Genomic DNA, 22,799 nt, shown 5'->3' with positions numbered 1-22,799 from the left:
GGTCTCGATTTGGGTCTGGGGTCTCTATTTGGGTCTGGGGTCTTTATTTGAGTCTGGGGTCCCCATTTGGGTCTGAGATCTCCATCCCTGAATTGGGTCTGGGGTCTCTGGGTGGAGTCCCAGTGAATTGGGTCTGGGGTCTCCATTCGGGTCTGGGGTCTCCATGCAGGACTGGGTGTTCCTGAATTGGGTCTGGGGTCTCCATTTGGGTCTGGGGTCTCCAATTGGGTCTGGGGTCTTTATTTGGGTCTGGGGTCTCCATTCAGGACTGGGTGTTCCTGAATTGGGTCTGGGGTCTCTCCCATTCAGGACTGGGTGTTCCTGACCCGTTTCTGTTTCCTGGGGGTATTTGGGTCTGGGGTCTCCATCCCTGAATTGGGTCTGGGGTCTCTCCATTCAGGACTGGGTGTTCCTGAATTGGGTCTGGGGTCTCCATCCCTGAATTGGGTCTGGGGTCTCCCTGCAGGACTGGGTGTTCCTGAATTGGGTCTGGGGTCTCCATCCCTGAATTGGGTCTGGGGTCTCTCCCTTCAGGACTGGGTGTTCCTGAATTGGGTCTGGGGTCTCCATCCCTGAATTGGGTCTGGGGTCTCTCTGCAGGACTGGGTGTTCCTGAATTGGGTCTGGGGTCTCAATTTGAGTCTGGGGTCTCTCTGCAGGACTGGGTGTTCCTGAATTGGGTCTGGGGTCTCCATCCCTGAATTGGGTCTGGGGTCTCTCTTCAGGACTGGGTGTTCCTGACCCGTTTCTGTTTCCTGGGGCTGGGGTCTCCATCCCTGAATTGGGTCTGGGGTCTCCATTCCTGAATTGGGTCTGGGGTCTCTCCATTCAGGACTGGGTGTTCCTGACCCGTTTCTGTTTCCTGGGGCTGGGGTCTCCAATTGGGTCTGGGGTCTCCATCCCTGAATTGGGTCTGGGGTCTCCATTCCTGAATTGGGTCTGGGGTCTCTCCATTCAGGACTGGGTGTTCCTGACCCGTTTCTGTTTCCTGGGGGTATTTGGGTCTGGGGTCTCCAATTGGGTCTGGGGTCTCCCATTCAGGACTGGGTGTTCCTGACCCGTTTCTGTTTCCTGGGGGTATTTGGGTCTGGGGTCTCCAATTGGGTCTGGGGTCTCTCCATTCAGGACTGGGTGTTCCTGAATTGGGTCTGGGGTCTCCAATTGGGTCTGGGGTCTCTCCATTCAGGACTGGGTGTTCCTGAATTGGGTCTGGGGTCTCCAATTGGGTCTGGGGTCTCCATGCAGGACTGGGTGTTCCTGAATTGGGTCTGGGGTCTCCATCCCTGAATTGGGTCTGGGGTCTCCATTCAGGACTGGGTGTTCCTGAATTGGGTCTGGGGTCTCTGCAGGACTGGGTGTTCCTGACCTGTTTCTGTTTCCTGGGGGTATTTGGGTCTGGGGTCTCCAATTGGGTCTGGGGTCTCCAATTGGGTCTGGGGTCTCTCCATTCAGGACTGGGTGTTCCTGAATTGGGTCTGGGGTCTCCAATTGGGTCTGGGGTCTCTCCATTCAGGACTGGGTGTTCCTGAATTGGGTCTGGGGTCTCCATTTGGGTCTGGGGTCTCCCATTCAGGACTGGGTGTTCCTGACCCGTTTCTGTTTCCTCTCCGATTTCGGCCGCCTGGATTTTCACTTCCGCTACCCCGAGGTCAGTGAAATTTGGGGAGGGGGCGCGGGGGGAGCCCCCAGACCCAAATCACTCCAAACAGACCCCCCTAAATATCCCCCAAAGCCCCCAGACCCAAATACCTCCCAAAACCCTCAGCCTCAAATAAAGCCCCCAGACCCAAATTCCCACCGATTCACCAAAAGCCCCCAGCCCCAAATGAAGCCCCCAGTCCCAAATACCCCCCAAAGCCCCCAGCCCCAAATGAAGCCCCCAGCCCCAAATAAACTCCCCAAAGCCCCCAGCCCCAAATACCTCCCAAAACCCTCAGCCCCAAATAAAGCCCCCAGACCCAAATTCCCACTGATTCACCCAAAGCCCCCAGCCCCAAATATTCACCCAGCCCCAAATGAAGCCCCAGCCCCAATTGCAGCCCCCAGCCCCAGTGGAAGCCCCCAGCCCCAATTGAAGCCCCCAGCCCCAAATGAAGCCCCCAGCCCCAATGGAAGCCCCCAGCCCCAAATGAAGCCCCCAGCCCCAATTGAGGCCCCCAGCCCCAATTGAGGCCCCAGCCCCAAAGGAAGCCCCCAGCCCCAATTGAATCCCCCAGCCCCAATGGAAGCCCCCAGCCCCAATGGAAGCCCCCAGTCCCAATTGAAGCCCCCAGCCCCAATTGAAGCCCCCAGCCCCAATTGAAATCCCCAGTCCCAATGGAAGCCCCAGCCCCAATGGAAGCCCCCAGCCCCAATTGAGGCCCCCAGCCCCAATTGCAGCCCCCAGCCCCAAATACCTCCCAAAGCCCCCAGCCCCAAATGAAGCCCCCAGCCCCAATTGAGGCCCCAGCCCCAATTGAGGCCCCAGCCCCAATGGAAGCCCCCAAACCCAATGGAAGCCCCCAGCCCCAAAGGAAGCCCCAGTCCCAATTGAAGCCCCCAGCCCCAATTGAGGCCCCAGCCCCAATTGAAACCCCCAGCCCAATTGAAGCCCCCAGACTCAAATATTCCCTAAACTCCCCCAAAGCCCCCAACCCCAATTGAAGCCCCCAGCCCCAAATACCTCCCAAAGCCCCTAGCCCCAATGGAAGCCCCCAGCCCCAATTGAAGCCCCCAGCCCCAATGGAAGCCCCCAACCCCCAATTGAGGCCCCAGCCCCAATGGAAGCCCCCAGCCCCAATTGAAGCTCCCAGCCCCAATTGAAGCCCCCAGCCCCAAATGAAGCCCCCAGCCCCAATTGAAGCCCCCAGCCCCAACTGAGGCCCCAGCCCCAATTGAAGCCCCCAGCCCCAAATACCTCCCAAAGCCCCCAGCCCCAATTGAAGCCCCCAGCCCCAATTGAAGCCCCCAGCCCCAATGGAAGCCCCCAGCCCCATTTGAAGCCCCCAGCCCCAATTGCAGCCCCCAGCCCCAATGGAAGCCCCCAGCCCCAAATAAACTCCCCAGCCCCAATTGGAGCCCCCAGCCTCAATGGAAGCCCCCAGCCCCAAATGAAGCCCCCAGCCCCAATTGTAGCCCCCAGACCCAAATATTCCCTAAACTCCCCCAAAGCCCCCAGCCCCAAATATTCACCCAGCCCCAATGGAGCCCCCAGCCCCAATTGAAGCCCCCAGCCCCAAACGAATCCCCCAGCCCCAATTGAAGCCCCCAGCCCCAATTGAAGCCCCCAGCCCCAATTGAAATCCCTAGTCCCAATGGAAGCCCCAGCCCCAAATGAAACCCCCAGCCCCAATCGAAGCCCCCAGCCCCAAATAAAGCCCCCAGCCCCAAATGAAGCCCCAGCCCCAAATGAAACCCCCAGCCCCAATCGAAGCCCCAGCCCCAATGGAAGCCCCCAGCCCCAAATAAACTCCCCCAGCCCCAAATGAAACCCCCAGCCCCAATCGAAGCCCCCAGCCCCAAATAAAGCCCCCAGCCCCAAATACTCCCCCAGCCCCAAATAAAGCCCCCAGCCCCAAATGAAGCCCCAGCCCCAATTGCAGCCCCAATCCCCAGTGGAAGCCCCCAGCCCCAATTGAGGCCCCAGCCCCAATGGAAGCCCCCAGCCCCAATTGAGGCCCCAGCCCCAATGGAAGCCCCCAGCCCCAATTGAAGCCCCCAGCCCCAATTGCAGCCCCCAGCCCCAATTGAGGCCCCCAGCCCCAATGGAAGCCCCCAGCCCCAGTGGAAGCCCCCAGCCCCAGTTGAAGCCCCCAGACCCAAATATTCCCTAAACTCCCCCAAAGCCCCCAGCCCCAATTGAAGCCCCAGCCCAAATGAAGCCCCCAGCCCAATGGAAGCCCCCAGCCCCAATGGAAGCCCCCAGCCCCAATTCCCTGCAGGCCAAGTGCTGCCAGAACATTCTGCTCTACTTCGACGACCCCTCCCAATGGCCCGCGGTCTACAGGAGGGGGGGCAAGGTGAGAATTGGGTCTGGGGGCTTCAGGTGGGGCTGGGGTCTTTATTTGGGGATGGGGGCTTCAGTTGGGGCTGGGGGCTTTGGGGGAGTCTGGGGGCTTCAATTGGGGCTGGGGGCTTTGGGGGAAGTCTGGGGGGTATTTGGGTCTGGGGGCTTCAATTGGGGCTGGGGGCTTTATTTGGGGCTGGGGGCTTTGGGGGAGTTTGGGGTGGATTTGGGTCTGGGGGCTTTTGGGGGTATTTGGGGCTGGGGGCTTCAATTGGGTCTGGGGGCTTCAATTGGGGCTGGGGGCTTTGGGGGGTTATTTGGGGCTGGGGGCTTCAATTGGGGCTGGGTCTTTATTTGAGTCTGGGGGCTTCGGGGGTGTTTGGGGAATATTTGGGTCTGGGGGCTTCAATTGAGTCTGGGGGCTTCAATTGGGTCTGGGGGCTTCATTTGGGGCTGGAGGCTTTGGGGCTGGTGAATTTGGGGAGGGGTCTCTGTGATTTTGGGGTTAATTTGGGGAGGGGTCTCAGCTCCCAAAATTTGGAGCTTTTTGGGGGCATTTTTGGGGTCTGAAAATTCGGGTTTTTTGGGGAGGGGTCCCGGGGTTAATTTGGGGAGGGGTCTCGGGGGGTTAATTTGGGGAGGGGTCTCAGCTCCCAAAATTTGGGTTTTTTTGGGGGCATTTTTGGGGTCTGAAAATTCGGGTTTTTTGGGGAGGGGTCCCGGGGTTAATTTGGGGAGGGGTCTCTGCGATTTTGGGTTAATTTGGGGAGGGGTCTCTCAGGGGGACTAATTTGGGGAGGGGTCTCAGCTCCCAAAATTTGGGATTTTTTGGGGTTTTGGGGGCATTTTTGGGGTCTGAAAATTCGGGTTTTTTGGGGAGGGGTCTTGGGGTTAATTTGGGGAAGGGTCCCGGGGTTAATTTGGGGAGGGGTCTCTCGGGGGGTTAATTTGGGGAGGGGTCTCAGCTCCCAAAATTTGGGGTTTTTTGGGGTTTTGGGGGCATTTTTGGGGTCTGAAAATTCGGGTTTTTTGGGGAGGGGTCCCGGGGTTAATTTGGGGAGGGGTCTCGGGGTTAATTTGGGGAGGGGTCTCTCGGGGGGTTAATTTGGGGAGGGGTCTCAGCTCCCAAAATTTGGGGATTTGGGGGCATTTTTGGGGTCTGAAAATTCGGGTTTTTTGGGGAGGGGTCCCGGGGTTAATTTGGGGAAGGGTCCCGGGGTTAATTTGGGGAGGGGTCTCTCGGGGGGTTAATTTGGGGAGGGGTCTCAGCTCCCAAAATTTGGGGATTTGGGGGCATTTTTGAGGTCTGAAAATTCGGGTTTTTTGGGGAGGGGTCCCGGGGTTAATTTGGGGAGGGGTCCCGGGGTTAATTTGGGGAGGGGTCTCTCAGGGGGACTAATTTGGGGAGGGGTCTCAGCTCCCAAAATTTGGGGTTTTTTTTGGCTTTTTGGGGGCATTTTTGGGGTCTGAAAATTCGGGTTTTTTGGGGAGGGGTCCCGGGGTTAATTTGGGGAAGGGTCCCGGGGTTAATTTGGGGAGGGGTCTCTCGGGGGGTTAATTTGGGGAGGGGTCTCAGCTCCCAAAATTTGGGGATTTGGGGGCATTTTTGAGGTCTGAAAATTCGGGTTTTTTGGGGAGGGGTCCCAGGGTTAATTTGGGGAGGGGTCTCGGGGTTAATTTGGGGAGGGGTCTCTGTGATTTTGGGTTAATTTGGGGAGGGGTCTCAGCTCCCAAAATTTGGGGTTTTTTGGCTTTTTGGGGGCATTTTTGGGGTCTGAAAATTCGGGTTTTTTGGGGAGGGGTCTCTGTGATTTTGGGGTTAATTTGGGGAGGGATCTCAGGGTGAATTTGGGGAGGGGTCTCTGAGCCCGAAGGAATTTGGGGAGGGGTCTCAGCTCCCAAAATTTGGGTTTTTTTTGGTTTTTTTGGGGTTTTGGGGGCATTTTTGGGGTCTGAAAATTCGGGTTTTTTGGGGAGGGGTCCCGGGGTTAATTTGGGGAGGGGTCCCGGGGTTAATTTGGGGAGGGGTCTCTGTGATTTCGGGTTAATTTGGGGAGGGGTCTCAGCTCCCAAAATTTGGAGCTTTTTGGGGGCATTTTTGGGGTCTGAAAATTCGGGTTTTTTGGGGAGGGGTCCCGGGGTTAATTTGGGGAGGGGTCTCTGTGATTTTGGGTTAATTTGGGGAGGGGTCTCCAGGACTGCCTGGCCAAGGAGTCGGTGATCCGGCCCGAGAACAACCAGGTGATCAACCTGACCACGCAGTACGCCTGGTCCGGCTGCCAGGTGCGAATTGGGTCTGGGGGCTTCCCGGCAAACTGGGGAGGGGTCTCGGGGAATTTGGGGAGGGGTCTCGGCTCGAAAATTTGGGGTTTTTTGGGTTTTATTTGGGTTTTTTGGAGCCTTTCTGGGTCTGAACTTGGGGTTTTTGGGGAGGGGTCTCAGGGAATTTGGGGAGGGGTCTTAGGGAATTGGGTCTGGGGGCTTCCCGGGCCATTTGGGGAGGGGTCTCAGCTCAAAAATTTGGGTTTTTTTGGGGGTTTTTTTTGGTTTTTTGGGGCCTTTTGGGGCCTGAAAATTTGGGGTTTTTGGGGAGGGGTCTGAGGGAATTTGGGGAGGGGTCTCAGGGATCTGGAGCAATTTGGGGAGGGGTCTGAGGGAATTTGGGGAGGGGTCTCAGGGAATTTGGGGAGGGGTCTCGGCTCAAAATTTTGGGGTTTTTTTGGGCTTTTTTGGGGCCTTTTGGGGTCTGAAAATTCGGGGTTTTTGGGCAGGGGTCTCGGGGAATTTGGGGAGGGGTCTGAGGGAATTTGGGGAGGGGTCTGGGGGAATTTGGGGAGGGGTCTCAGCTCTCAAAATTTGAGGTTTTTTGGGGCTTTTTTGGGACTTTTTTTGGGACATTTTTGGGGCGTTTTGGGGTCTAAAAACTACAGGGAATTTGGGGAGGGGTCTCAGGGGTGCTGGAAATTTTGGGGAGGGGTCTCAGGGAATTGGGTCTGGGGGCTTCCCGGGCCATTTGGGGAGGGGTCCCAGGGAATTGGGGGAGGGGGCTCGGCTCGAAAATTTGGGTTTTTTTGGGCTTTTTTGGGGCCTTTTGGGGGTCTGAACTTGGGGTTTTTTGGGGAGGGGTCTCGGGGAATTTGGGGAGGGGTCTCAGGGAATTGGGTCTGGGGGCTTCACGGCAATTTGGGGAGGGGTCCCGGGGAATTTGGGGAGGGGTCTCAGCTCGAAAATTTGGGGTTTTTTGGGTTTTATTTGGGTTTTTTTGGGGTCTGAACTTGGGGTTTTTGGGGAGGGGTCTCGGGGAATTTGGGGAGGGGTCTCAGGGAATTGGGTCTGGGGGCTTCCTGGGCCATTTGGGGAGGGGTCTCAGCTCGAAAATTTGGGGTTTTTTGGGTTTTATTTGGGTTTTTTTGGGGCCTTTTTGGGGTCTGAACTTGGGGTTTTTTGGGGAGGGGTCTCGGGGAATTTGGGGAGGGGTCTCAGGGATCTGGAGCAATTTGGGGAGGGGTCCCGGGGAATTGGGGGAGGGGGCTCGGCTCGAAAATTTGGGGTTTTTTTGGGTTTTATTTGGGATTTTTGGGGCCTTTCTGGGTCTGAACTTGGGGTTTTTGGGGAGGGGTCTCAGAGAATTTGGGGAGGGGTCTCAGGGAATTGGGTCTGGGGGCTTCCCGGGCCATTTGGGGAGGGGTCTCAGCTCGAAAATTTGGGGTTTTTTGGGTTTTATTTGGGTTTTTTGGGGCCTTTCGGGCTCTGAAACTTGGGTTTTTTTGGGGAGGGGTCTCGGGGAATTTGGGGAGGGGTCTGAGGGAATTTGGGGAGGGGTCTGAGGGAATTTGGGGAGGGGTCTCAGCTCGAAAATTTGGGGTTTTTTGGATTTTATTTGGGTTTTTTTGGGGCCTTTCTGGGTCTGAACTTGGGGTTTTTTGGGGAGGGGTCTCAGAGAATTTGGGGAGGGGTCTCAGGGATCTGGAGCAATTTGGGGAGGGGTCTGAGGGAATTTGGGGAGGGGTCTCAGCTCTCAAAATTTGAGGCTTTTTTGGGGCTTTTTTGGTGTTTTTAAGGTCAAAAAACTCCGATATTTTTGAGGAGGGGTCTTGGGATATTTTGGGGAGGGGTCTCAGGGATCTGGAGCAATTTGGGGAGGGGTCTCAGGGAATTTGGGGAGGGGTCTGAGGGAATTTGGGGAGGGGTCTCAGCTCTCAAAATTTGGGGTTTTTTGGGCATTTTTTGGGGGTATTTTGGGCCTTTTTTGGGGGTTTTTTGGGTGTTTTTAAGGTCAAAAAACTCCGATTTTTTTGAGGAGGGGTCTTGGGAGTCTTGGGATATTTTGGGGAGGGGTCTCAGGGAATTTGGGGAGGGGTCTCAGCCCTCCAAATTTGGGGGTTTTTGTGGCTTTTTTGGGATTTTTTTCGGGCCCTTTTCTTGGCGTTTTTGGGGCTTTTTTGGGGGCGTTTTTGGGGTTTTTTGGGGCATTTTTAGGTGTAAAAACTCCGGGTTTTTTTTGGTTTTTTTTGGGGAGGGGGTCCCGGGTTGGTGAATTTTGGGTCTGGGGTCTCCCCAGGTGCTGCCGGGGGTCTCGGGGAGGGTCCTGAGCTGCTCCAGCGGCCGCAGCTTCCGCTCGGTGCGGGAGCGCTGGTGGTACGTGGCGCTCAGCAAGTGCGGGGTGAGTGAGCAAAAACCCGAAATTCACCCCAAAATCACCCCCAAAATCCCCAAAATCAGCCCAAAATCAACCCTAAAAACCCTAAAAATCCAAAAAAACCCAAAAAACCCCATCAAAATACCCCAAAATAAACCCAAAATAAACCCAAATATCCCAAAGCTCGGTGCGGGAGCGCTGGTGGTACGTGGCGCTCAGCAAGTGCGGGGTGAGTGAGCAAAAACCCCCAAATTCATCCCAAAATCACCCCAAAAACACCCTGAAAATCCCCAAAATCACCCTAAAATAATCCCCAAAACCCTAAAAATCCCAAAAAACCCCATCAAAATACCCCAAAATAGCCCAAAATAAACCCAAAATAAACCCAAAACCCAACCCAAAGCTTGGGTTGGGAGCGCTCCGCAAGTGCGGGGTGAGTGACCCCAAAAACCCCAAAATTCACCCCAAAATCACCCCAAAATCACCCTGAAAACCCCAAAAATCAGCCCAAAATCACCCAAAAAACCCTAAAAATCCCAAAATAACCCAAAAAAACCCCATGAAAATACCCAAAATCCCCCAAAATAAACCCAAATATCCCAAAATCCGCCTCAAATCTCGGGGTGGGAGCGCTCAGCAAGTGCGGGGTGAGTGACCCCAAAAACCCCGAAATTCACCCCAAAAACCCCAAAATAATCCCCAAAATAATCCACAAAACCCCAAAAATCAGCCCAAAAACCCCAAAAATAATCCCAAAACCCTAAAAATCCCAAAATAACCCCAAAAAACCCCATGAAAATACCCCAAAATAGCCCAAAATCCCCCAAAATAAACCCAAAAATCCCAAAATCCGCCTCAAATCTCGGTGCGGGAGTGCTCAGCAAGTGTGGGGTGAGTGACCCAAAAACCCCAAAATTCACCCCAAAATCAACCCTAAGACCCCAAAATCACCCCAAAAACCCCAAAACCAGCCCAAAATAACCCCCAAAACCCTAAAAATCCCAAAATAACCCAAAAACCCCATCAAAATACCCCAAAATAGCCCAAAATAAACCCAAAATAAACCCAAAACCCAACCCAAAGCTCAGGGTGGGAGCGCTCAGCAAGTGCGGGGTGAGTGCCCGAAATCCCCCAAATTCACCCCAAAATCACCCTGAAACCCCAAAAATCAGCCCAAAATCACCCTGAAAACCCCAAAAACCCCATCAAAATACCCAAAATCCCCCAAAATAAACCCAAATATCCCAAAGCTCGGTGCGGGAGCGCTGGTGGTACGTGGCGCTCAGCAAGTGCGGGGTGAGTGACCCAAATCCACGAAATTCACCCCAAAAATCACCCTAAAACCCCAAAATAATCCCCAAAATCACCCTAAAAACCCTCAAAATCAGCCCAAAAACCCCAAAAATAATCCAAAAAACCCTAAAAATCCCAAAAAAAACCCATCAAAATACCCCAAAATAGCCCAAAATAAACCCAAAGCTCGAGGTGGGAGCGCTCAGCAAGTGCAGGGTGAGTGACCAAAATCCCCAAAAATCACCCCAAAATCACCCTGAAAACCCCAAAAATCACCCCAAAACCCCAAAAATCAGCCCAAAATCACCCTAAAACCCCAAAAAACCCCATCAAAATACCCAAAACTACCCCAAAATCCCCCAAAATAAACCCATAATAAACCCAAAACCCAACCCAAAGCTCGGCATGGGGGCGCTCAGCAAGTGCGGGGTGAGTGACCCCAAAAATCCCAAAATTCACCCCAGAATCACCCTGAAAACCCCAAAATCAGCCCAAAATCACCCAAAAAAAACCTAAAAATCCCAAAATAACCCAAAAAACCCCATGAAAATACCCAAAATAGCCCAAAATCCCCCAAAATAAACCCAAATATCCCAAAATCCGCCCCAAAGCTCGGGGTGGGAGCGCTCAGCAAGTGCGGGGTGAGTGACCAAAATCCCTGAAATTCACCCCAAAATCACCCCAAAAACCCCAAAAATCACCCCAAAATCCCCCCAAAATTTCCCTAAAAACCTCTCAAAACTCAACACCATCTTAAATACCCCAAAAAACCATCCTAAAAACCCCAAAAACCACAAAAAAAACCCCCACAATGCCCCAAAATACCCCCAAAAAATCCCAAATCCACACCAAAAAACCCCAAAAAAATTTCAAAAAAAGCTTCCAAAAACCCACGAGAAAATCCAAAAAATCCCTCCAAAAATGCCCCAAAAAAGCACAAAAAATGCCCCAAAAACTCCCCAAAAAACCCCAAAAATCCCCAAAAAATGCACCAAAAAAAAATCCAAAAAATCAACAAAAATCCCCAAAATCCCAAAACCCCAAAAACCCCCAAACTTCCCCAAAAAACCCAAAAAAATCCTCTCGAAAAACCTCCCAAAAATGCCAAAAAAATCAAAATAAACCCCAAAAAAACCCCAAAAAAACCCAAAAAACCCCCAAAAAACCCCCAAAAAACGCCACAAACCCCCCCCAAAAAAAACCAAAAAAATCCCAAAAATCCCAAAAATCCCAAAAACCCCAAAAACCCCAAAATGGGTGGAATTTTCCCCCAAAAGGGCGGCGGGCTGGAGCTGGAGTACGAGATGGTTCTGACCAACGGCGACTCCTTCTGGACGCGCCATTTCTCGGCCGACGAGTTCGGTGCGCGGCAATTGGGGCTGGGGGCGCCAATTGGGGCTGGGGGCTTCCAATTTGGGGCTGGGGGCTTCAGTTTGGGGATTTTGGGGAGTTTTGGGGGAGTTTTTGGGGGGGTTTTGGGGATTTTTCGGGGATTTTTGGGGTTTTTTGGGGATTTTTTTGGGGGTCTATTTGGGGTTTATTTGGGGCTGGGGGCTCCATTTTGGGGCTGGGGGCTTCGATTTTGGGGTTTTTGGGGAGTTTTGGGGAGTTTTTGGGGGTTTTTGGGGGGTTTTTGGGGGGTTTTTGGGGGGATTTTGGGGGTTTTTTGGGGATTTTTGGGGCTTTTGGGGCTTTTTTGGGGATCTATTTGGGGTTCAATTGGGTCTGGGGGCTTCAAATTTGGGGCTGGGGGCTTCGATTTGGGGCTGGGGGCTTCGATTTGGGGATTTTGGGGAGTTTTTAGGGCTTTTTGGGGTTTATTTGGGGAATTTTTTGGGGGTTTATTTGGGTCTGGGGGCTTCAATTTGGGGCTGGGGGCTTCAATTGGGGCTGGGGGCTTCAATTTGGGGGTTTTTGGGGAGTTTTTGGGGGATTTTTAGGGGGTCTATTTGGGGTTTATTTGGGTCTGGGGGCTTCAATTGGGGCTGGGGGCTTCAATTTGGGTCTGGGGGCTTCAATTTGGGGATTTTTGGGGTGTATTTGGGATTTTTTTAAGGGGTTTATGTCGAATATTTTCATTTCTTTGGGCTTAATTTGGGTCTGGGGGCTTCAATTTGGGTCTGGGGGCTTCAATTGGGTCTGGGGGCTTCATTGATGCCACTTTAGGCTCTTTTGGGGCTTTTGGAGGCCAAAAACCTCCGGAATTTTTGGGGAGGGGTCTCGGGGTTAATTTGGGGAGGGGTCTCCGTTAATTTGGGGAGGGGTCTCCGTTAATTTGGGGAGGGGTCTCACCCCAAAAATTCCGATTTTTTCCCCTTTTTTTGGCTTTTCCGGCCTCTAAAAACTCCGGGTTTTTTCTGGCTGCTCCCTCAATTTGGGGAGGGGTCTCGGGGTTCATTTGGGGAGGGGTCCCGAAGCCCCCAGACCCAATTCCCGCCCCTCGCAGGGATCCTGGAGACCGACATCACCTTCCTGCTCATCTTCAGCCTCATCTTCCTCCTCTCCTGCTACTGCGGCTGTGAGCGCCCAATTTGGGGAGGGGGCGCGGGGGGAATTTGGGGAGGGGTCTCAGGAATTTGGGGAGGGGTCTCAAGGCCCAAAATTTGGGTTTTTTTTGGGGATTTTTTGGGATTTTTTGGGGATTTTTTGAGGATTTTTTGGGGGATTTTTTTGGTTCTTTTGGGGTTTTTTTGGGGAGGGGTCTCAGGGTGAATTTGGGGAGGGGTCTCAGGAATTTGGGGAGGGGTCTCAGAAATTTGGGGAGGGGTCTCAAGGCCCAAAATTTGGGGGTTTTTTGGGATTTTTTGAGGATTTTTTGGGGGATTTTTTTGGCTCTTTTGGGGTTTTTTGGGGAGGGGTCTCGGGGTGAATTTGGGGAGGGGTCTCAGGAATTTGGGGAGGGGTCTCTGAGCCCGAGGGGAATTTGGGGAGGGGTCTCAAGGCCCAAAATTTGGGGGTTTTTGGGGATTTTTTGGGGATTTTTTGGGGATTTTTTGGGGATTTTTGGGGAATTTTGTGGTCTGAAAATTCTGGGTTTTGGGGAGGGGTCTCAGGGTGAATTTGGGGAGGGGTCTCTGAGCCCGAGGGGAATTTGGGGAGGGGTCTCAAGGCCCAAAATTTGGGGGTTTTTGGGGATTTTTTCGGGATTTTTTGGGGGATTTTTTGGGGGATTTTTTTGGCTCTTTTGGGGTTTTTTTGGGGAGGGGTCTCGGGGTGAATTTGGGGAGGGGTCTCAGGAATTTGGGGAGGGGTCTCAGGGCCCAAAATTTGGGGTTTTTTGAGAATTTTTTGGGTTTTTTTGGGGTTTTTTGGGATTTTTTGGGGATTTTTGGGCTCTTTTTGGGCTTTTTTTGCTCTAAAAATTCCGGTTTTTGGGGAGGGGTCTCAGGGTGAATTTGGGGAGGGGTCTCTGAGCCCGAGGGGAATTTGGGGAGGGGTCTCAAGGCCCAAAATTTGGGGTTTTTTGGGGATTTTTTGGGGATTTTTTGGGGGATTTTTTTGGCTCTTTTGGGGTTTTTTTGGGGAGGGGTCTCAGGGTGAATTTGGGGAGGGGTCTCAGGAATTTGGGGAGGGGTCTCAAGGCCCAAACTTCGGGATTTTTTCGGGGATTTTTTTGGGATTTTTTCGGGATTTTTTCGGGATTTTTGGGGGATTTTTGGGCTCTTTTTGGGCTTTTTTGGCTCTAAAAATTCCGGGTTTTTTGGGGAGGGGTCTCCGGGTGAATTTGAGTCTGGGGTCTCGGGGGAAATTTGGGGAGGGGTCTCTGAGACCGAGGGGAATTTGGGGAGGGGTCTCAAGGTCCAAAATTTGGGGGTTTTTTGGGGATTTTTTGGGGATTTTTTGAGGATTTTTTGGGGGATTTTTTTGGCTCTTTTGGGGTTTTTTTGGGGAGGGGTCTCAGGGTGAATTTGGGGAGGGGTCTCAGGAATTTGGGGAGGGGTCTCAGGAATTTGGGGAGGGGTCTCAAGGCCCAAAATTTGGGGATTTTTTGGGATTTTTTGGGGATTTTTGGGGTTTTTTGGGCTCTTTTTGGGGCTTTTTTAGCTCTAAAATCTCGGGGTTTTTTTGGTCAGGGGTCTGAGGAATTTGGGTCTGGGGTCTCGAGCTGAATTTTGGTCTGGGGTCTCGGGGTGAATTTGGGGAGGGGTCTCTGAGCCCGAGGGGAATTTGGGGAGGGGTCTCAAGGCCCAAAATTTGGGGGTTTTTTGGGGATTTTTTGGGGATTTTTTGGGGGATTTTTTTGGCTCTTTTGGGGTTTTTTTGGGGAGGGGTCTCAGGGTGAATTTGGGGAGGGGTCTCTGAGCCCGAGGGGAATTTGGGGAGGGGTCTCAAGGCCCAAAATTTGGGGATTTTTTGGGGATTTTTTGGGGATTTTTTGAGGATTTTTTGGGGTTTTTTTTTGGCTCTTTTGGGGTTTTTTTGGGGAGGGGTCTCAGGAATTTGGGGAGGGGTCTCAAGGCCCAAACTTCGGGATTTTTTTGGGGATTTTTTTGGGATTTTTGGGCTCTTTTTGGGCTTTTTGAGCTCTAAAATCTCGGGGGTTTTTTTGGGGAGGGGTCTCGGGGTGAATTTGGGTCTGGGGTCTCGGAGGGAATTTGGGGAGGGGTCTCTGAGCCCGAGGGGAATTTGGGGAGGGGTCTCAAGGCCCAAAATTTGGGGGTTTTTTGGGGATTTTTTGGGGGGATTTTTTGGCTCTTTTGGGTTTTTTTTGGGGAGGGGTCTCCTGGTGAATTTGGGGAGGGGTCTCAGGAATTTGGGGAGGGGTCTCAGGAATTTGGGGAGGGGTCTCTGAGCCCGAGGAGAATTTGGGGAGGGGTCTCAAGGCCTAAAATTTGGGGTTTTTTGGGGATTTTTTGGGGATTTTTGGGGAATTTTGTGGTCTGAAAATTCTGGTTTTTGGGGAGGGGTCTCAGGGTGAATTTGGGGAGGGGTCTCTGAGCCCGGGGAGAATTTGGGGAGGGGTCTCAAGGCCCAAAGTTTGGGGTTTTTTGGGGATTTTTTGGGGATTTTTTGAGGATTTTTTGGGGGATTTTTTTGGCTCTTTTGGGGTTTTTTTGGGGAGGGGTCTCCGGCTGAATTTGGGGAGGGGTCTCAGGTATTTGAGGAGGGGTCTCAGGGCCCAAAATTTGGGGATTTTTTGGGGATTTTTGGGCTCTTTTTTGGCTTTTTGAGCTCTAAAAATTCCGGGTTTTTTTGGGGAGGGGTCTCGGGGTGAATTTGGGTCTGGGGTCTCGGGGGGAATTTGGGGAGGGGTCTCAAGGCCCAAAATTTGGGGGTTTTTGGGGATTTTTTGGGATTTTTTGAGGATTTTTTGGGGGATTTTTTTGGCTCTTTTGGGGTTTTTTTGGGGAGGGGTCTCAGGGTGAATTTGGGGAGGGGTCTCAGGAATTTGGGGAGGGGTCTCAAGGCCCGAACTTCGGGATTTTTTGGGGATTTTTGGGCTCTTTTTGGGCTTTTTGAGCTCTAAAATCTCGGGGTTTTTTTGGGGAGGGGTCTCGGGGTTTTTTTGGGTCTGGGGTCTCGGGGGGAATTTGGGGAGGGGTCTCTGAGCCCGAGGGGAATTTGGGGAGGGGTCTCAAGGCCCAAAATTTGGGGTTTTTTGGGGATTTTTTGGGGATTTTTTGGGATTTTTTGGGGATTTTTGGGGGATTTTTTTGGCTCTTTTGGGGTTTTTTTGGGGAGGGGTCTCGGGGTGAATTTGGGGAGGGGTCTCAGGGTGAATTTGGGGAGGGTCTCAGGAATTTGAGGAGGGGTCTCAAGGCCCAAACTTCGGGATTTTTTGGGGATTTTTTGGGGATTTTTTGGGGATTTTTTGAGGATTTTTTGGGGGATTTTTTTGGCTCTTTTGGGGTTTTTTTGGAGAGGGGTCTCGGGGTGAATTTGGGGAGGGGTCTCCGGCTGAATTTGGGGAGGGGTCTCAGGAATTTGGGGAGGGGTCTCAAGGCCCAAAATTTGGGGTTTTTTGAGATTTTTTGGGGGATTTTTGGGCTCTTTTGGGGTTTTTTGAGCTCTAAAATCTCGGGGTTTTTTGGGTCTGGGGTCCCGGGGTGAATTTGGGTCTGGGGTCTCGAGGGGAATTTGGGGAGGGGTCTCTGAGCTCGGAGAGAATTTGGGGAGGGGTCTCAAGGCCCAAAATTTGGGGTTTTTTTGGGCTTTTTGTGCCTTTTTTGGGCTTTTTGAGCTCTAAAATCTTGGGATTTTTTTGGGGAGGGGTCCCGGGGTGAATTTGGGTCTGGGGTCTCGGGGGAATTTGGGGAGGGGTCTCTGAGCTCGGAGAGAATTTGGGGAGGGGTCTCAAGGCCCAAAATTTGGGGTTTTTTGGGCTTTTTTTGGGCTTTTTGAGCTGTAAAATCTCGGGGTTTTTTGGGTCTGGGGTCTCGGGGTTATTTGGGTCTGGGGTCCCGGGGTGAATTTGGGTCTGGGGTCTCGAGGGGAATTTGGGGAGGGGTCTCAAGGCCCAAAATTTGGGGATTTTTGAGGATTTTTTGGGGATTTTTTGAGGATTTTTTGGGGGATTTTTTTGGCTCTTTTGGGGTTTTTTTGGGAGGGGTCTCAGGGTGAATTTGGGAGGGGTCTCAGGAATTTGGGGAGGGGTCTCTGAGCCAGGGGAGAATTTGGGGAGGGGTCTCAAGGCCCAAAATTTGGGGGGTTTTTGGGGATTTTTTGGGGATTTTTGGGGATTTTTGGGAATTTTGTGGTCTGAAAATTCTGGGTTTTGGGGAGGGGTCTCAGGGTGAATTTGGGGAGGGGTCTCTGAGCTCGGAGAGAATTTGGGGAGGGGTCTCAAGGCCCAAAATTTGGGGTTTTTTGAGGATTTTTTGAGGATTTTTTGGGGATTTTTTTTGGCTCTTTTGGGGTTTATTTGGGGAGGGGTCTCAGGGTGAATTTGGGGAGGGGTCTCAGGAATTTGGGGAGGGGTCTCAGGGTGAATTTGGGGAGGGGTCTCAGGGTGAATTTGGGGAGGGGTCTCAGGAATTTGGGGAGGGGTCTCAAGGCCCAAAATTTGGGGATTTTTTGGGATTTTTTGGGGATTTTTTTGGGGGGTTTTGGGCTCTTTTGGGGCTTTTTGAGCTCTAAAAATTTCGGTTTTTTTGGGTCTGGGGTCCCAGGGTGAATTTGGGTCTGGGGTCTCGAGGGGAATTTGGGGAGGGGTCTCTTAGCTCGGAGAGAATTTGGGGAGGGGTCTCAAGGCCCAAAATTTGGGGGTTTTTTGGGGGATTTTTTGGGGATTTTTTTGAGGATTTTTTGGGGGATTTTTTTGGGCTCTTTTGGGTTTTTTTGGGGAGGGGTCTCAGGGTGAATTTGGGGAGGGGTCTCAGGAATTTGGGGAGGGGTCTCAGGAATTTGGGGAGGGGTCTCAAGGCCCAAAGTTCGGGATTTTTTCGGGGATTTTTTGGGGATTTTTTGGGGATTTTTGGGCTCTTTTTGGGCTTTTTTTGCTCTAAAAATTCGGTTTTTGGGGAGGGGTCTCGGGGTGAATTTGAGTCTGGGGTCTCGAGGGGAATTTGGGGAGGGGTCTCTGAGCCCATGAGCAATTTGGGGAGGGGTCTCAAGGCCCAAAATTTGGGGGTTTTTTGGGGATTTTTTGGGGATTTTTTGAGGATTTTTTGGGGGATTTTTTTGGCTCTTTTGGGTTTTTTTGGGAGGGGTCTCAGGGTGAATTTGGGGAGGGGTCTCAGGAATTTGGGGAGGGGTCTCAAGGCCCAAAATTTGGGGTTTTTTTGGATTTTTGGGGATTTTTGGGCTGTTTTTGGGCTTTTTGAGCTCTAAAATCTCAGGGGTTTTTGGGTCTGGGGTCTCGGGGTTTTTTTGGGTCTGGGGTCTCGGGTGAATTTGGGTCTGGGGTCTCGGAGGGAATTTGGGGAGGGGTCTCAGGGCCCAAAATTTCAGGTTTTTTGGGCCTTTTTTGGGGATTTTTGAGCTGTAAAATCTCGGGGTTTTTTTGGGGAGGGGTCTCGGGGTGGATTTGGGTCTGGGGTCTCGGGGGAATTTGGGTCTGGGGTCTCCGAGCCATGAGCAATTTGGGGAGGGGTCTCAGGGCCCAAAATTTGGGGTTTTTTTGAGCTTTTTGTGCCTTTTTGGGCTTTTTGAGCTGTAAAATCTCGGGGTTTTTTTGGGGAGGGGTCTCAGGAATTTGGGTCTGGGGTCCCGGGGTGAATTTGGGTCTGGGGTCTCGGGGGGAATTTGGGGAGGGGTCTCTGAGCTCGGAGAGAATTTGGGGAGGGGTCTCAGGGCCCAAAATTTGGGGGATTTTTTTGGATTTTTTGAGGAATTTTTGGGGATTTTTGGGGATTTTTTTGGCTCTTTTGGGTTTTTTTTGGGGGAGGGGTCTCGGGGGGAATTTGGGGAGGGGTCTCTGAGCCCGGGGAGAATTTGGGGAGGGGTCTCAAGGCCCAAAATTTGGGGTTTTTTGGGGATTTTTTGGGGATTTTTTGGGAATTTTTTGAGGGATTTTTTTGGCTCTTTTGGGGTTTTTTTGGGGAGGGGGGTCCGGGTAAATTTGGGGAGGGGTCTCAGGAATTTGGGGAGGGGTCTCAAGGCCCAAAATTTGGGGATTTTTTGGGGTATTTTTGTGGATTTTTTGTGGATTTTTTGGGGGATTTTTTGGGGATTTTTTTGGCTCTTTTGGGGTTTTTTTGGGGAGGGGTCTCCGGGAGAATTTGGGGAGGGGTCTCAGGAATTTGGGGAGGGGTCTCAAGGCCCAAAATTTGGGGCTTTTTGGGGATTTTTGGCGGATTTTTTGAGGATTTTTTGGGGGATTTTTTTGGCTCTTTTGGGGTTTTTTTGGGGAGGGGTCTCGGGGGGAATTTGGGGAGGGGTCTCTGAGCCCGGGGAGAATTTGGGGAGGGGTCTCAAGGCCCAAAATTTGGGGTTTTTTTGGGCTCTTTTTGGGCTTTTTGAGCTCTAAAATCTCGGGGTTTTTTTGGGGAGGGGTCTCGGGGTTTTTTTGGGTCTGGGGTCTCGGGGGGAATTTGGGGAGGGGTCTCTGAGCCGAGGGGAATTTGGGGAGGGGTCTCAAGGCCCAAAATTTGGGGATTTTTTGGGGATTTTTGGGGATTTTTTGAGGATTTTTTGGGGATTTTTTTGGCTCTTTTGGGGTTTTTTTGGGAGGGGTCTCAGGGTGAATTTGGGGAGGGGTCTCAGGAATTTGGGGAGGGGTCTCAGGAATTTGGGAGGGGTCTCAAGGCCCAAAATTTGGGGATTTTTTGGGATTTTTTTGGGATTTTTTTGGGGATTTTTGGGCTCTTTTGGGCTTTTTTTGCTCTAAAAATTCCGGTTTTTGGGGAGGGGTCTCGGGGGGAATTTGGGGAGGGGTCTCTGAGCCCGAGGGGAATTTGGGGAGGGGTCTCAAGGCCCAAAATTTGGGGTTTTTTGGGGATTTTTGGGGGATTTTTTGAGGATTTTTTGGGGGATTTTTTTGGCTCTTTTGGGGTTTTTTTGGGGAGGGGTCTCCGGGAGAATTTGGGGAGGGGTCTCTGAGCTCGGAGAGAATTTGGGGAGGGGTCTCAAGGCCCAAAATTTGGGGTTTTTGGGCTTTTTTGGGCTTTTTGAGCTGTAAAAGTTCCGGGTAGTTTTTTTTTTTTGGGTCTGGGGTCCCGGGGGGAATTTGGGTCTGGGGTCCCGGGGTGAATTTGGGTCTGGGGTCTCCGAGCCCCCTCCCCTTCCCCAGACCGGCTGAAGGGCGGCAGCTGCTCCACACGACCTACAAGATGTTCATGGCGGCCGCCGGCCTGGAGGGTGAGCAATTGGGGCTGGGGGCTGCAATTGGGGCTGGGGGGGAAATTGGGGCTGGGGGCTTCAGTTGGGTCTGGGGGCTTCAGTGGGGCTGGGGGGAAATTGGGGCTGGGGGCTGCAATTGGGGCTGGGGGCGAAATTGGGGCTGGGGGATTCAGTTGGGGCTGGGGGCTTCAGGAAGGATTTGAGTCTGGGGGCTTCCATTGGGGCTGGGGGGAAATTAGGGCTGGGGGGGAAATTGGGGCTGGGGGGAAATTGGGGCTGGGGGATTGAATTGGGGCTGGGGCTTCAATTGGGTCTGGGGGAAATTGGGTCTGGGGGATTCAATTGGTGCTGGGGGCTTCAATTGGGTCTGGGAGCTTCGATTGGGGCTGGGGGGAGAAATTGGGGCTGGGGGCTTCAATTGGGGCTGGGGGATTCAATTGGGTCTGGGGGATTCAATTGGGTCTGGGGGATTCAATTGGGGCTGGGGGCTTCAGTGGGGCTGGGGGCTTCCATTGGGGCTGGGGGCTGCAATTGGGGCTGGGGGCTTCCATTGGGGCTGGGGGCTTCAATTGGGGCTGGGGGATTCAATTGGGTCTGGGGGATTCAATTGGGGCTGGGGGCTTCAGTGGGGCTGGGGGCTTCCATTGGGGCTGGGGCTGCAATTGGGGCTGGGGGCTGCAATTGGGGCTGGGGGCTTCGATTGGGGCTGGGGGCTGCAATTGGGGCTGGGGGCTTCCATTGGGGCTGGGGGGAAATTGGGGCTGGGGGCTTCCATTGGGGCTGGGGGGAAATTGGGCTGGGGGATTGAATTGGGGCTGGGGGCTTCAGTGGGCTGGGGGGAAATTGGGGCTGGGGGCTTCAGTTGGGGCTGGGGGCTGCAGTTGGGGCTGGGGGGGAAATTGGGGCTGGGGGCTTCAATTGGGGCTGGGGGCTTCAATTGGGTCTGGGGGATTCAGTGGGGCTGGGGGATTCAATTGGGGCTGGGGGCTGCAATTGGGGCTGGGGGCTTCAGTGGGGCTGGGGGGAAATTGGGGCTGGGGGCTTTGGGAAGGGAATTGGGGCTGGGGGCTTCCATTGGGGCTGGGGGGGAAATTGGGGCTGGGGGCTGCAATTGGGGCTGGGGGATTCAATTGGTGCTGGGGGGAAATTGGGGCTGGGGGCTTTAATTGGGGCTGGGGCTTCAGTGGGGCTGGGGGGGAAATTGGGTCTGGGGGCTTCCATTGGGGCTGGGGGGGAAATTGGGGCTGGGGGCTTCAGTGGGCTGGGGCTGCAATTGGGGCTGGGGGCTGCAATTGGGGCTGGGGGCTTCCATTGGGGCTGGGGGAAATTGGGGCTGGGGGCTTCAGTGGGGCTGGGGGATTGAATTGGGGTTCAGGGGAATTGGGGCTGGGGCTTCATTTTGGTCTGGGAAATTCAATTGGGTCTGGGGCTTCCATTGGGTCTGGGGGATTCAATTGGTGCTGGGGGGGAAATTGGGTCTGGGGGCTTCAATTGGGGCTGGGGGCTTCAGTTGGGGCTGGGGGCTTCAGTGGGGCTGGGGGCTGCAATTGGGGCTGGGGGATTCAATTGGGGCTGGGGGCTTCATTTGGGTCTGGGGCTGCAGTTGGGGCTGGGGGGGAAATTGGGGCTGGGGCTTCAATTGGGTCTGGGGGAAATTGGGGCTGGGGGCTTTGGGAAGGGAATTGGGGCTGGGGGCTTCGACTGGGTCTGAGGGATTCAATTGGGTCTGGGGGCTTCAGTGGGGCTGGGGAGGAAATTGGGGCTGGGGGCTTCAGTTGGAGCTTGGGGGGGAATTGGGTCTGGGGGCTTCCATTGGGGCTGGGGGCTTCAATTGGGTCTGGGGGCTGCAATTAGGGCTGGGGGCTTTGGAAGGGAATTGGGGCTGGGGGCTTCAATTGAGTCTGGGGCTTCAGTTGGGGCTGGAGGCTTCAGGTGGGGCTGGGGGAAATTGGGGCTGGGGGGAAATTGGGGCTGGGGGCTTCAATTGAGTCTGGGGTCTTCAATTGGGTCTGGGGCTTCAGTTGGGTCTGGGGGATTCAATTGGGACTGGGGGCTGCAATTGGGGCTGGGGGCTTCAGGAAGGATTTGGGTCTGGGGGCTTCCATTGGAGCTGGGGGGAAATTGGGTCTGGGGGCTTCCACTGGGGCTGGAGGGATTTGGGGCTGGGGGCTTCAGTTGGGCCTGGGGGCTTCAATTGGGGCTGGGGGCTTCCATTGGGGCTGGGGCTGCAATTGGGTCTGGGGCTTTGAGAAGGGAATTGGGTCTGGGGGCTTCATTGGGTTGAATTGGGTCTGGGGTCTCGGGGGGAATTTGGGGAGGGGTCTCACCCCCCCATTCCCCCCCCCCATTTTGGCGCCCCCTCCCCAAATTCCAGGAGGGTCCCCAGGGTGGAATTGGGGATTTTTGGGGCAATTTTTGAGGTTTTTGAGGCGAATTTTTGGGGTTTTTTGTGGGAATTTCGGGGTTTTGGTTAATTTGGGTCTGGGGTCTCGGGGGAATTTGGGGAGGGGTCTCACCCCCCTTTTGACGCCCCCTCCCCAATTTTGGGGGCAGGAATTTGTGTGGAAATCTTGAATTTTTGGGGTGGAAATTTTGAGGTTTTTGGGGCAAATTCTGGGGTTTTTTTGTGGGAATTTCGGGGTTTTTGGATAATTTGGGTCTGGGGTCTCAGGGGGAATTTGGGGAGGGGTCTCAGCCCCGCTCTGACGCCCCCTCCCCAAATTCCGGGAGGGTCCGGGGGGGGGGGGAATTGGAGTTTTTGGGGTGGAAATTTTGAATTTTTGGGGCAATTTTTGAGGTTTTTGGGGCAAAATTTGGGGTTTTTTTTGTGGGAATTTCGGGGTTTTTGGTTGAATTGGGTCTGGGTCCCGGGGGGAATTTGGGGAGGGGTCTCACCCCCCCATCCCCCCCATTTTGACGCCCCCTCCCCAAATTCCAGGAGGGTCCCCAGGGGGGAATTTGGGATTTTTGGGGCAATTTTTGAGGTTTTTGAAGCGAATTTTTGGGGGTTTTTTGTGGGAATTTCGGGGTTTTTGGTTAATTTGGGTCTGGGGTCTCGGCGGGAGTTTGGGGAGGGGTCTCAGCCCGCTTTTGACGCCCCCTCCCCAATTTTGGGGGCGGGAATTTGGGGAGAAATCTTGAATTTTGGGGTGGAAATTTTGA

At 53.3% G+C, this 22,799-nt stretch overlaps 1 protein-coding gene across 1 annotated transcript in view; it reads left to right on the top strand.

Moving 5' to 3' along the window:
- The window catches only part of LOC141727675 (transmembrane protein 145-like), a 46,678-nt gene that overhangs the window by 1,988 nt on the left and 21,891 nt on the right, over positions 1-22,799 (top strand). The window contains 8 exon segments of the mRNA XM_074533937.1: positions 1,574-1,648; positions 3,921-3,998; positions 6,182-6,268; positions 8,547-8,648; positions 11,195-11,279; positions 12,364-12,435; positions 14,508-14,522; positions 19,599-19,655. Of these exon segments, the coding sequence (XP_074390038.1) occupies positions 1,574-1,648; positions 3,921-3,998; positions 6,182-6,268; positions 8,547-8,648; positions 11,195-11,279; positions 12,364-12,435; positions 14,508-14,522; positions 19,599-19,655 (571 nt within the window).

Source organism: Zonotrichia albicollis, unplaced genomic scaffold (genome assembly GCF_047830755.1).
Source record: "Zonotrichia albicollis isolate bZonAlb1 unplaced genomic scaffold, bZonAlb1.hap1 Scaffold_176, whole genome shotgun sequence".
NCBI classification, from domain to species: domain Eukaryota; kingdom Metazoa; phylum Chordata; class Aves; order Passeriformes; family Passerellidae; genus Zonotrichia; species Zonotrichia albicollis.
This window is presented reverse-complemented; position numbering and strand designations above follow the sequence as displayed.